This window comes from Vulpes vulpes, chromosome 10, assembly GCF_048418805.1.
Source record: "Vulpes vulpes isolate BD-2025 chromosome 10, VulVul3, whole genome shotgun sequence".
Taxonomy (NCBI): domain Eukaryota; kingdom Metazoa; phylum Chordata; class Mammalia; order Carnivora; family Canidae; genus Vulpes; species Vulpes vulpes.
Window position 1 is genome coordinate 77,712,021 of NC_132789.1, and position 14,859 is coordinate 77,726,879.

Consider the following 14,859-nt stretch of genomic DNA (forward strand, 5'->3'; position numbering starts at 1 on the left):
CTAGAGAATTTTAAAATCTCCTCTGGACCAACTGTGACCTAGTAAATTAAAACAGAATCTCTCAGGTGGAACCCAGACATCCAGATCCAGGGAGTCAAATAAGAGTAATCCAAAGAGACCCACACCAAGACATAATGAAGATGTCAAAAGTTAAAGATAAGGATATTTACAGCAGTAAGAGAAAAACAACTTGTTACATATGATGGGAAACTGCCCCACCAATAAAATGATCAGATTTCTCCGTAGAAACTTGATAGGTCAGAAGGATATGGCATGATCTGTTCAAAGTGCCAAAAGGAAAAAAAAACTGCCAATGAATAATATTCTGCTCAGCAACAGTGTCCTTCAAAACTGAAGGAGAAATGAAGAGTTTTCCAGGCAAGCAAAAGCTAAAGGATTTCATCACCACCAGACCAGCCTAACAAAGGTTAAAGGAATTAACCTTTAATTTCTAAGGTTAAATTTCTTTATGCTGAAATGGAGGGGTACTAATTAGTAACAAGAAAATAGATGAAAGCATAAATTTCACTGGTAAATATATAGAAAAGAAGTGGAAATGATCATTTATAATGTTAGTATGAAGGTAAAAGACAAAACTAGTATAATCATTATAACTACATTAACTAGTTAAGGGATATAAAAATATGGAAAATGTGAACAAAATGTTGGAGGTAGAGTAAAAAATATAGTTTCATAATGTAATCTGACCTAAATAATTATCAACTTAAAATAGACTGTTAGTTGTTATATGTAAGCCTTGTAATAACCACAAAGAAAAAACCTCATAGATTCATGAAAGAAAAAGGAATCCAAGCACACCACTAAGGAAAGCCATCAAATCATAAAGGAAGAGAGGAAGGAAAAAAAAAAAAAAGAAAAGGAACAGAGAGGAACTACAAAACAGCCAGAAAATAATTAACAAATAAGTACATACCTATCAGTAACTACTTTAAATGTAAATTCTAAAATAAATTCTTCAATCAAAAGACAGAGTGGCTGAATGAATTAAAAGACAAGACTGATCTATTTGCTTCCTATAAGAGACTCACTTCTGATGTAAGGACACAAATAGGCTGAAACTGAAGGGATTAAAAAAGATATTCCATGCAAATAAAACTTTAAGAAAAGCTGAGATAACTATGTTGTCTGCTTTAAATACAGATTTTTTAAAAGAATGTAATAGATAAAGATCATTATATAATGATAAAAGGGTTAGTCAGTCCAACAAGAAGATACATTTCCCAACATACCCAACCAATAGACACCTGATATATAAAACAAATAATAATAGACCTAGGGAGAAATAGATAGCATTAAACTAATAGTAGAGAATTTTAATACCCCAGTTACAACAAAGGATAAATCATCCAGACAGAAAAGTCAATAAAATAAGTGGTCTGTACAACATTTTATAGGTATATACAGAGCATTCGATCCAAAAGCAACAGAATGCATACATTTCAAGTGCATGTGAAACATTCTCCAGAATACAAATCAAAACCACAATGAGATACCACCTCACACCAGTGAGAATGGCTAAAATTAACAAGTCAGGAAACAACAGATGTTGGCAAGGATTTGGAGAAAGGAGAATGAATCTCTTACACTGTTGGTGGGAATGCAAGCTGGTGCAGCCACTCTGGAAAACATGTGGAGGTTCTTCAAGAAGTTAAAAATAGAGCTACCCTATGACCCAGCAATTGCACTACTGGGTATTTATCCAAAGGATACAAACATAGTGATCCTAAGGGGCACCTCACCCCATTGTTTACATCAGCAATTTCCACAATAGCCAAACTATGGAAAGAGCCCAAATGTCCATCAATAGATGAGTGGATAAAGAAGATGGTTTATACACACACTCACACACACACACACACACACACACACACAGAGGAATATTACTCATCCATCAAAATGAAGTCTTGCCATTTATATCGACATGGATGGAACTGGAGGGTATTATGCTAAGCAAAATATCTCAGTCAGAGAAAGATGATTATCATATAATCTCACTCATATGTGGAATTTAAGAAACAAAACAGAAGATCATGAGGGTAACTGGGTGATGGGCATTAAGGAGGGTACTTGATGTAATATGCACTGGATGTTATATGCAACTGATGAATCACTAACCTCAAACTAATAATACATCATATGTTAATTGAATTTAAGTTAAAAATAAAAAGAAATAGATCATGTTCTGCCACAAAACAAGTCTTAAACAATTTAAGAAGATTGAAATCACATGAAGCATCTCTTCTGATCCCAATGCCAATGGTATGAAATGAGAAATTACAAGAAGAAAACTAGAAAAACTCACAAATATGTGGAGATTAAACATGCTACTGAACATCCAATGGGTCAAAGGAGAAATAAGATATAGCTAGAGACATTTAGAAATAGACATATAATGTACCAAAACATATGAGATGCGGTAAAAGCAATTCTAAGAGGAATGTTCATAGCAATAAATGCCTACCTCAAGAAACAAGAAAAATCTCAACCTAACTTTATACCTCCAGGAGAAGGAAGGAAGGAAAGATGAATGAACCAACGAATGAAGTTAGTAGAAGGAAGAAAGTAACAAAATCAGAGCAGAAATAAGACTAGAAACAAATAGAAAAGATCAATGAAACTAGGAGGTGGTTCTTCTTTGTAAAGATAAGTAAATAGACGAAACTTTAGCTAGACTTTCCAAGAAAAAAAATATTCAAATGAATGAGAAGTGAAAGAGGATACATGATAACTGATACCACAGAAAAACAAAGGCTCATAAGAGACCAGTAGACAATTATATACCAACAACTTGACAGCCTCAAAGAAATGGATAAATTCCTTGAAACATATAAACCATCAAGGCCAAATCAGGAGCAGAAGGTAAGGTATAATAAGTTCCTGAAAATGTTTTAATTCTTGCATTACATGTAGACATGAGGGTTTATCATACTAAGTATTAAATAAATATAAAGGTTAGAGAGAAGAATATGAATGGATCAATGAGGTTAGCTTAAAAAATTAAATATGATGAGGTTGTACCTGAAGTTGAAAATAATGTTCTATGGAAATGCAAAAGATGAATAATAGTCAAGATACTTCTGAAGAATAATAGTAGAGATTTACTTTATGTTAGAATTAGTATAAAATTATAATCAGTGTAATGGTGTCACAGAATCAAATAAATAGAAAATGGAATAGAATTGAGAACTCAAAAATTGCATATTAATTAAAGGTATAATCACAAAATAACACATACATTATGATTTCATTTATATAGAGTTCAAAGCAGACAAACTCAGCAGTTTTACTCAGAAACACTTGCGTAAGTAGTATAACTATAAAGAAAAGCAGAAAATTAAATAGCAGTTATCTCTCTGGGTGTCTGGGATTGCCAGCAAGGCATTTCTAAGTTACTAACCATGTTCTAGGACTTACCTTAGATGGCGGTTATGTGAAGTTCACTCTCGTTCTTTCAAATGTACATGTACTTTTACATTTTTAAAAATGGGAACGAATTAAGTATACCTGGAACTGGAAAAAAAAAATGTTTGCAAGCCATAACCTAAGTGGGAACGTCCTGCTTTTCCCACATGTAAAACTGAAGCCAAGAAATTACAAGTGTTATGTTTTGGAAACAATTCTAACTCACTTTGAAAAATTCCTGCAAACATTGACACCGCTGGACCACTTAGTTTCTCTGAAGATACTAAATGAAGATTAGAGAAGTAAAACATTGATTCAATTAGCTTTGAAGCTTGGCTTTCTGTCTGTTTCCAGGGAAGTGTTTTGTTTGCACAATAAACATGTACCCAGTCATTTGGCAAAAAAAAAAAAAAAAAAAAAAAATAGCACTCTATCAAAAACAGAGGTGTGGGGCGCAAATGACATCTGAGCACCTCTCGAGCCCCTGCCTCTTTGAAAAGGCCAGTGGGATCAGGAGTAGGCTAGCACTTCAACTGAGAGCTCTGCTTCAAACAGTCATCTGCAAACTAAAAGAAAAGAGTGAGAGTCAACACTTATAGATCCTGGTGAGATGGAGAGACCCTAATTGTGTTACTAGGGAAAACTGATGTCCATAGAAGTTTCATTAATTACCTAAGATCATAACATCAGGCAGACCCCAGCCTTGGTTTGCGTGTGCTTTCCAGCGAGCGCATGATTGGAGAGACAGCTGTGGGCAGTGAAGCACAAGAGAGCCAGACTCATTAGCATCACTAATAGCAATAAGGAGTTTTCTAGAGAGAAACTTGACTTTATGATACAGTAGCTTTAGAGAGCAGGAAGGCCAGAGACCTGCTGCTTCTGAAAACTGGAACTTCCTAAAAATTTCATTCTGAAACCAAGAATCAGAAGTTAAATGCCCGTGTAGGTACATTGCATTCCTTTGTGCACAAATTAGCAGAGCTCTGTGATAGATCCACAAATGGATGTATACTATACAGGGGCTGAACAAACGGATGCATGTTCTCTTTAAGATTTATTCATTTATTCATGAGAGACACACAGAGAGAGGCAGAGATACAGGCAGAGGAAGAAGCAGGCTCCCTGCAGGGAGCCCAATGCAGGACTCTATTCCAGGACCCCGGGGTCAAGACCTGAGCCCAAGGCAGATCCTCAACCACTGAGCCATGCAGGCGTCCCGAGATATAGATTCTCAACAACTGGATCTCTGTATAGAAACTATCTGATATATTGCCAACTCACCATAACCATGAATATAAGTGCTTTCTACATATTAAAAATGTAAAAAATGTTAATTTAAAAAATATAAAAAATCTATTAATTAAAATGCAAGATCACCACCTAAAAACAAGTGTTTTCATTTTTGCATATTTCAGTAGTCTTCGATTATTGGTGGGAGATACATTCCAATACCCCAAGTGGATGCCTGAAACTGAATGATACCAAAACCTATATATACCATGTTTTTTCTTTACACACTTACATAGTAAAGTTTAATTTATAAATTAGGCACAGTAAGAGATTTATAACAATAATAATAATCATAACAATATACTGTTAAGAAAGCTATACGGTATCTCTCTCAAAATACCTAGCACTGTACTCACCCTTCACCTCATGATGATAAGAGATGATAAAATGCCTATGTGAGGAGATGAAGTGAGGCAAATGATATAGGCATTGTGCCCTAGGAATAGGCTACCGTTGACCTTGTGACAATAGAAAGAAGATCACGTGCCTACTGACTGGCAGGGAGGATGTGGTAACTGAAACACAGAGAGCCAAACAGTAGGATGGGAGTGAGGGCAGGGGCAACTACTTGCATATATGTCCAATTTTACAAATAGAGTCATGTTTGATAATCTCTCTCACTGTGTCATAAAAAGTATTTCGTCTTTCTAGTCTCATACTTTAATGAATGGTTGTACTATACTATACAGATGTATATATGAATTCATTTATTTGCTACAAATGTGTAACAGCAATTTGAGGACAATACATTGGTGTCTTTGGAAACAGTCTAGGGGATAACACCATGATTTTCTACCCAATGAATTTAGAAGAGATCTGGGGAGAAAGAGCTTTACTAATATTCTTCAAAAGTAAAGCTGAACAAAGTCTGAGAAGCTAAGAGAGATTGAGCAGTCACCATGAAGGGCACAAGAGCACAGCTAAGGCATAAATAAGAAAGGAGCAGTAGGTTCTGAAAATTTTCTGTTTTAGTGAAGTAACGAAGTATATACTTTATGTTGGCTAATTGAATTTAAAGTTAAGATTTTTTTTTAAGTTTAAGGAGTTAATGAGGGTAACTCTTGAAATATTCAGGTCCCCTCCTTTAAAAAAAATTATTTATTCATGAGAAACATACACAGAGAGGCAGAAGAAGAAGCAGGTTCCCTGCAGGGAGCCCGATGCGGGACTGGATCCCAGGACCCCAGGATCATGACCTGAGCCTAAGGCAGGCTCTCAACCACTGAGCCACCCAGGCATCCCAGGTCCCCTCCTTTTATAAATATATGTTTACCTAATAACCAACCATATGTATAATTAAAAGCATACTGCCATTTTTCTTCTAGAATATTTATTCAGATTATATTTGAAATATAGGTAGCTAAAGACAATAGGAATCACATTATTTTAATTTCAGAAAACACACTTTGATTCTTGACTAGTTGTGCTCTGCAAAAAGTAAAAGAAAGTTAGAACTTTTATTCTTGAATAAATTGGACCTTTGACAGGAGCTATTTATGTAACTATATTCCAAAATAAAAGTGTTCTAGGCAATTACCTAATCCTCATCATTATAGAGAGAACCAACAGCTTAAAGGCACTAATAGATTGATTTTTAATCTCAGCACTAGATACTCATCATAAATATAATTTTACTGACAAAATAAATACACTATTATTATTTACCATAAGTATTAATGATAATTAATAGGATGATTGTGATAATAGTGACAGCTCATTTCTATAGTCCTTAATACTCTTCAAAGATACTCTGCACAGGACAAAAAAAGACAAATAGATCAATGGAAAAGGATAGACAGTCCAGAAATAACCCCACATCTATATGGTCAATTAACCTATGAAAAAGGAGGCAAGACATACAGTGGGGGAAAAAATCAAATGGTGTTGGGAAAACTGGACAGCTCCATGCAAATAATGAAACTGAACCACTTTCTCATAACCATACACAAAAATAAACCCAGAATGGATTAAAGACCTAAATATGAGACCTGAAACCGTAAAACTCCTGGAAGAGAGTTTGGGTGAGCAGTAATCTCTTGGACATCAGCTGCAGCAAATTATTTATGGATATGTGTTCTCAGGCAAGGAAAACAAAGCAAAAATAAACTATGGGGGCTACATGGAAATGAAAAGCTTTTGCAAGGCAAAGGAAATTGGACTCTACATCTGAAACTAATGATGTACTATGTGTTGGCTAATAGAATTTAAATTTTAAAAAATGACAACCTAGTAAATGGGAGTAGATTTTTGCAATTGATGCATCTGATAAGGGGTTTATATCCAAAATATATAAAGAACTTAACACCAAAAAAAATAAACTATCAGATTAAAAAATAGACAGCGGATCTGAATAGACATCCCAAAGAAGACATACAGATGACCAAGAGAGAAATAAAAAGGTACTCAACATCTCTAACCTTGAGCAAAATGCAAATCAAAACCACAATGAGATATCACCTCACACCAGCCAGAATGGCTAGTATCAAAAAGGCAAGAAATAAGTGTTAGCAGGGATACGGGGAAAAGGGAATCCTTGTGCACTATTACTGGGAATGTAAATAGGTACAACCACTGTGGAAAACATTATGAAGGTTCCTCAAAAAATAAGAAATACCATATACTCTAGTAATTCTACACTAGATATTTACCCAAAGAAAATGAAAACAGATTTGAAAAGATACATGTACCCCATTTTATTGAAGCATTGCTCACAATAGCTAAGGTATGGAGCAACCCAAGAGTCCGCTGAGGTACCTAAAGAGGTAGTTTATACATAAAGTGAAATAGTACTCAGCCATGAAAAAGAACAAGATCTTGACATTATGGATGGACCTAGAGGAGATTATGCTAAGTGAAATAAGCCAGACAAAAACAAATACTATATGATTTCACTTATATATGGAATCTAAAAAAAAAAAATAAATGAACAAAAAAAACAGACCCTTAAACACACTGGTGATTGTCAGAGGGAAGTGGGTAGGGGAATAGGCTAAATAGAATGGGGATTAAGAGATACAGACTTCCAGTTATAAAATAAGTCCCAGGATGAAAAAATACAGCATAAGAAATACAGTCTATATTGTGCTAACATTGAATGATAACAGATGGTGACTATACTTATTGTGATGAGCACTAATGTATAGAATTGTCAAATCAGTATGTTCTATACCTGACACTAATATAACATTGTATGTCAATTGTGTGTAATTAAAAAAAAAAAAAGATGCTCTGCACAGGAATTATCTTGTATCCTTATACACAACTTAGTGCTGACCCTGAGGTTAGGTATGATCTTACATGAGCGCCTCGATAATCATAACTTTTCCTCAGATACGGGAATTTGGTGTGTTTACACACAGAATCATTAGAAGAATTAGCATCTCCAGATCTTTCCACATTTCTGGGGCTAATGAAAAGAATACTGGGCTAAGAAATATGAAACTCTATAATATGGAAAATCATTTTTCAGTTTTTCTACCTGTGATAGTAATGATAATGACAAAAATAAAGTGGAGTCACACAGATTTAAGTTCCTAGGACAGGTGCCTACTTCCTAATGGGTGTTCAACAAATATTTGTGGAATTTGATGCAGACTCAAAAGTTATAGTTGGAGCATATATTAGAAAGGACTTTTAAAAAATAATAAAAAATAATAAAAATTTTTTAAAAAGAAAGGACTTTTTTTAGTGGGAAGTGGCAAAAATCCAGTATAAACTGACTTAAAAAGAACATCATTGGTTCAGGTAACTGGAGGTTGGCAGGATGATACTAATGTTAGTAATGGTTGGATCGCAAGCCTCCAGCAGCATCAGCAAGACACTGCTTCTCTACTGGCTCTACATTGTTTCACATGACCTCATTCTTTTTTTTTTTTAAGATTTTATTTATTTATTCATGAGAGAGAGACAGAGAGAGAGAGAGAGAGGCAGAGACACAGGTAGAGGGAGAAGCAGGCTCCATGCAGGGAGCCCAACGCGGGACTCCATCCTGGGCCTCCAGGATCATGCCCTGGGCTGAAGGCAGTGCTAAACCGCTGAGCCACCCGGGCTGCCCTCACATGACCTCATTCTAAGCAAACTCTCTCCACACACAGTCTATGATGGATTTAATTATAATTCACTAAATGACCATTCTAACAGAAGCCCTGATGAGGAGTCTCATTGATCAAGTCTGAGTCATCTTTTGAACTGGGGTCAGGGATGAAGGTGAGCCCTGCCTAAGCCACACGGATAATTCCCCAGAGGAGAAGAGATACTCTTTTACCAGAAGAAAAAAAATAACGGATAAGTGACAAATGTCTAGGATAGAGAAGCTTTTTTGAACTATCTATCATGAATGAGGACTACATGTGGGAATGAATGAGATTTGGGAGTCAGGAAAATCATAGTTCGGAACATAGCATTCATTCTCCTATGTATTTACAGATACCGAGACTACCGTGACCCCCCGCATTCACTGGTGCCCTATGGCTATACATTGCAATTCTGGCATGTTCTAGCAGCTCGATTGGCTTTTATCATTGTATTTGAGGTATGTTCTCTTAACCAATTCCTTTGCCATAATTAAGTAACTAAGAATAATGCATGAATGCAAGTGTGAGAATGTTCAACGTGGTTATTTATGTCCAGAAGTATTATAGTAATATTATATAGCCTCTTTTTTAAATCTTTTTCTTCACCTTGAGTTGTCCAAGAAACGATTGAAAGTCCATTGTTGATTGTTAGTGGATACATCAGAAATCATTATTCTAATGTTCTAGGACCATTGTTATTCGACGTTAGGGAAATTGCAGTTTTTTCCATCCCTACTCCTACAGACTCAGATACATCATGCTTATCATTTGCTTTCCACAAGCCCTCCGAGGTGATTCTTTCTGATGTAGATGTTCAGGGGCTATAGTTTGGAAAACAACTAAGCTGGGTATCACACAAATGGTAGCCTCTCTTTGTGTGTCATCTTGACATTACTTTCATTCAGGACATAAATAAGTATTCATTATCTAAGACTCAAAATTAACTTTAAATCTACCTAGCAATTACTTATATGTCAGTAAAAATACATTGCCTGTTTTCTTTTAGTCTTTAAGAAAATTGCTACTAGAAATCATTTGCATTTCTATGACTGTACTTTATAAATGGAAGTTTCATCTCCTGTCACATAATATTAAAGCCAGATTAATGCAAACCAGGACTGCCTCTTGCCTTAGACTTGACATTTCCTATACCTCTTCTTCCATCATTTTTTTTCCTTCATTCCAGGGAACCAAGAAAAGATAAGCTGTTCTTCCCTGGGAATTCACTTATCTAATACTTTAGAATTATGAGAGTCCTTAAATTATCATCTGGTACTTTACTGGTCATTAACATATAGACAAACAGAAATGACAGTGTTTCTAGTTTCAGCTGTTAGTAAGTCAGGTGTAAAGAATTTGTGGCAGTGTGCCAGAAAAAGTTTCTTCCTGAAATGATCATTTTCTTAAGGCCTATTGATCATTCTTGCAGTCAAATTGGCAAAGTGAATTTAGCAATAGATAAAGCAATTTGAAACATTTTCTTATGATTTTCACAATAATGCCCGTTCTATACATGAGCAGATTGAAACTCAGAGTGACTTTTTCCCAGGTAAGCAGACGTTTCTTAAGTAATAAAAGCCAGGATTCAACCCTGAGTTTTCTGACTCCATGGTATAGGTACTTCTGGCTCTCCTTTGCATTCTCTGACCACTCCTCTACCTTCTTTCCTGATTTCTTTCCTCACATACATCCTCTGGCCTCATTCCACTTTCCAGACACTCAAGAGGCTCCACATCCCTGGAATGAGAGTTTTTATACCACCTCCCAGATCTCTTTCCAGCTAAGGAGGTTCAATAGATCTAATGTGTTGTATTCTCCTTTATGTTTTTAGCATCTCGTGTTTTGTATAAAGCACCTCATTTCATATCTGATCCCAGACCTCCCAAAAGATCTAAGGGATCGAATGAGAAGAGAGAAGTACTTGATTCAGGAGATGATGTATGAAGCAGAACTGGAGCGTCTCCAGAAAGAACGGAAGGAGAGGAAGAAAAATGGAAAAGCACACCACAATGAGTGGCCATGACCAGGTAGGTGAGAGGTGTGCTCATAGTCTAAAACCTCTCCTTGGGTTGAAAGGGATGCTTTAAACTCCCTTGAATCAAAGCTTGCCATTGTCCTACTGATAGGAATCAAACTCCTTAGAAGCTTCCCAAACCAGATTGTTTCTTAATTGTGTAATTTAACTTTCTCTTCCCTTTGCACATAATTCCTACAACTCTACCTCCAATGCCACTCTTGGCCTGGCAGTCAATGCCTTTAGGAGTTGGCCTCAGTGTTCCCTGAAATAAGCCTTCTCTCTCCCTTTTACTCCCAGTCTGGCAATTCTCCTTAAGCAGAAAGAAGTCATGTTGCCTTGAGGATATTAAAGCCACCTTTTTATCCCACCCAAGATGGCCTTCCCTCTATGGAAGGAAGGAAACATTTCTATGGAAACATTTATCATTTCTTCCCAGGATGATCCGTGTCACACCATACCCTCTAAGAAGTTTTCCCCAGACTCATCAGCCCAGTGAGACTCACTTCTTATAAACTTCTCTGATTATTGCATTAGTGCTACATGTATTGGCATATATATTGATCTGTATTGTTAATTTATGATTTTCCCAATAGTTATCAGGCTTCCCCAGCAGAATGGTAAACATCTTTAGGAAAGTTTTTCTGGGTGGTAATTTTATCCTTCCTACTAGTTAACATGGCCTTAAGCACATGGCACCCATTAATGCAATTCAGTCAATAAAGGTTAAGTGGATTAAGGCGACAAACAGTGTAAAGAAGTTTCAGAATGTTCCCACATATCTTATCAGAAAGTTGTCTTGAAACCTTCTCCCTGGCAAATCTATTGGCTGTGTGTCCTTGGGCAAGTCCATTAACCTCTGGGCTTAAGTTTCTTCAAGGATGAAATGCTTAGATGAGCTCTCAGTTCTGGTACTCTGGGAATCTGACATTATGGCATTTCTTTTGCCTTCCTCGCCCTTCATTTCTCTGTCTCCACTGGTTTGAAGATGAACTTTGAAAATGTTGTTCAAAATTTGGCCTCTAAAAGAATGAAATATACAGGAAGGAAAGTTAGGTTTTTCACTTTCCATACCAGTTAATGTGTAGCAGCTATCTGTAGAGATGTTTGTTGTTAAGTTAGTGAATTTGTGTCGTCCCAGATCTGTGTAAAGAGTCCAGGAGGCTGTTATGATTGGGAGATGAGGGTAGACTTGGAGGAAATCACCCAGACCCCCAGGGATAAGAGTGGTATATAGATATTGAACAATACCCCTGCCCTCAATTCCAAAGTAGGCCTTGGTCTCACTAAAGGCAAGACATTTTTTGTAACAGTAATTTTCCCATTTCCCGGATCTGCCATTTGGGTCTGTGATTTTGGGAAAATTGCTTAATTTTTCTGAGCCTGCTCATTTGGCAGAACCAATATGCAGCTCAAATAAGGCAATGTATATGAGACACATGTGAAACAATAAAATGCTATAGAATACTAGGTGGAGTTCGTATTGTTAACTATTTTGTTATATAGTCTGCCGGATTCTAGACTTTTCCATTCTCTATCTGTATGACCTGGAATGGAGTGTTCATGTGGATTTGATTTCCACATTATACGACAGTAAAGAAGCTAGACTGAGCAATACTTTAAGAGCCTATGCAACTTTAACCTTCTGGGATCCTAGAATTGGTTCCAAGCCCCTGGCCCCAAACCCCATTCTGATCACCTCTTCTCTGGCTCTGGTCAGCCATCCAAGGAGAAAGAGTGACTATCCAGGTGGCCATGTTTGAGGGTAGGAGGCAGACATCAGAGAAGAGAGCTGCTCCCAGGAGCTCCAGTAACTAGACACCAAGGTGCAGCAGTAGCATTACCTCCATCTAGGGGCCACGCTGGGCTACAGGGCTGGTAACCAGTCGGGAGTTTCTTCTGGCCTCATCACTGGGGGCTGCTATCTCCCCAGAGGACATTTCTAATTTTTGCTTGAAAGCATAGTGTTTGTCTGTCTGTCTCTATTCCCCCAACAGTTGGCAGGATGTCACCTTGCTTCAGACTGCCTTTCTGACTCAGTCTGTTCATCTGTAAAGCAGGCACAATAATGTTTATACCATACCTGACTCAGTTTGGGGTTACAAATTCTTTGAGTGCCTTTGACTCATGGTGAGTACAAACCAACCATTGTACACTGTGTTCTTAAGCCATTGTGTGTACCTAGGGTTTCAATGCCTTCTTTTTTCTTCCTAGGTAATAGTTCATTTCCAAGCCAAGGACCTGAATTCTGTTTACTTCTCCCAGCTGTGCAAAAGCACATTCAAGTGAATGACTAAAATGCAACTGCAGTGCATGTCGCAGACATTGGCAGCAGCAGGGGGGTCAGCACCCTTAAAGGACTACCTGGGAAATCATGCTGCTGTGAAATCACGTTGCAGCACACAATTGCTATCTATCCATAGACCATTCTTGACCAAGCAAGCATGCACATCATGGGCAGTTACATTCTCAAGTTTTTAAAACCAAGGGGAACTTGTATACTGGGCCTGTTTTTCAGCCTGTTTGCTACCTTTTTTGCATTCTACCCCATATGAATTTTACAGACACTGGGCAAATAAGGGTATTCAGACACCTGGACACACATTCCTAGAATGTTGTAATGTCCTAATTCCATGTCACCAAATGATACAGACAAGACCCTGTTTACAATTTTTTCTTTTTTTTTAATTTCAGATCTTTCTGAGGAGATTATTATATATGACATATCTATAGCTATGTGTATGGCCATAGATGTATTTCTGTGTGTACATATGTATAGTCATGTATTCTTACATATGTACATACAAATACAGAGATATATAAAGTACATAGAAATTCCTTACCTGTAAATAGCCAAAAGGGTAATGACATGAATGATAAATTTTCACATTTAAATAATCATCAACATGAAGCCATGTTTAATGCTTGTATAATGTGATGCAATAAAATTTAAAATAAATTTATGCACACGGAATATTTTCAGTTGGGCCTTCTGAAATTCTGTCATGTTTTTTTCTCATAAAATAAGAGAAATCAGAGTGAGATCTTTAAAGAAAGATTTATTACTCCCACACACTCCTGAGAAATCACTTCACCTTTGAGACAGACTATATTTTTTCTAAATCCACCTTTTCCATCTTGTCTCTATTGCTACCTTTTTAGAGTACCAACCCAACTAATTAGAAATCACTCAGAAAAACTTGGAAAATGTCACATACTTTGTTGACCTTGACACACTTTGTTGAAGAAAAAGGAAATATAGCCAATGACACTTATGCTGTCGTGATTACCCTGCTTACACTAGTTTGGTCTGTTAATCCTAAGGAAGAAGCCATCTGTTTGGGAAAAAAAAAAAGTTTCTAAGCATTCCTGTTGTGGTAACTCTTGTTCTGGAGATAGCAGAACCTACCCTTCAACTATATTATCATCTTGCCTATGTTAGCTAAAGGGATGAGAGTGTTCCCAATACCATGTCCATCAAACACTATCCCCTCTTAGATGTGTGTTCTCTTCAGCTGATTGATTCCTAAAGACCTTAGATGTTTTCTTAGCCTATATAGAAGCAGTCAGTCAGAGTGGCTTTGGGCAGGCCAGAACTTCAACTATTTCTTAGTTTTGTCTTTCCATGGCCTGGTGTTCCTAGGAGTGAAATTCCAACCCTAGCAGGGCCTAAACTAAGGATACACTTTATGGAAACTGAAGACAAAAGGCCATTGAAAGAGTTTTCTTTTCAATCATTGGCTAAGAAGACTGTGAAATACTTCACAGCAGCCCCAGGGAGAGGAATTTCCATGAAAAGTCTCAAGAGATGAAATGAAAGAGACATTCCAATAAGACAAAACTCACAGCCCTGGACAAAGCCTGTAACTTGTTTGTTGTGCCTGAAGCTCCATGCTCATGGCCCAATAAATCCTTGGGGCAGGGAGAGCAGCCGGGGCAAAGGAAAGAATTGTGAGCCCCTCTTTGGATTTGGAATGGACCATGAACATTCAGAGCTAGGTAGAGGACTACTGAACACATTGGTCAAGATAAAGAAGTAGACATTTAAGTATCACTTTC

General features: G+C 36.9%; 1 protein-coding gene across 19 annotated transcripts in view; it reads left to right on the forward strand.

The window, feature by feature from the left end:
• ANO4 (anoctamin 4) overlaps positions 1-13,774 on the forward strand; it is a 402,861-nt gene extending 389,087 nt beyond the window's left edge. For 14 of the 19 annotated variants that reach the window (XM_072724685.1, XM_072724687.1, XM_072724684.1 and 11 more), the window contains 3 exons: positions 9,139-9,244; positions 10,618-10,813; positions 13,015-13,774. In XM_072724685.1, the coding sequence (XP_072580786.1) occupies positions 9,139-9,244; positions 10,618-10,809 (298 nt within the window). In that variant the 3' untranslated portion in view covers positions 10,810-10,813; positions 13,015-13,774. Of the gene's footprint in view, positions 1-9,138; positions 9,245-10,617; positions 10,814-12,797; positions 12,931-13,014 lie in introns of all 19 variants that reach the window. The other 5 variants (XR_011994944.1, XR_011994946.1, XR_011994947.1 and 2 more) reach the window with 1 other exon arrangement.
• The last annotated feature ends 1,085 nt before the right edge of the window (positions 13,775-14,859 follow it).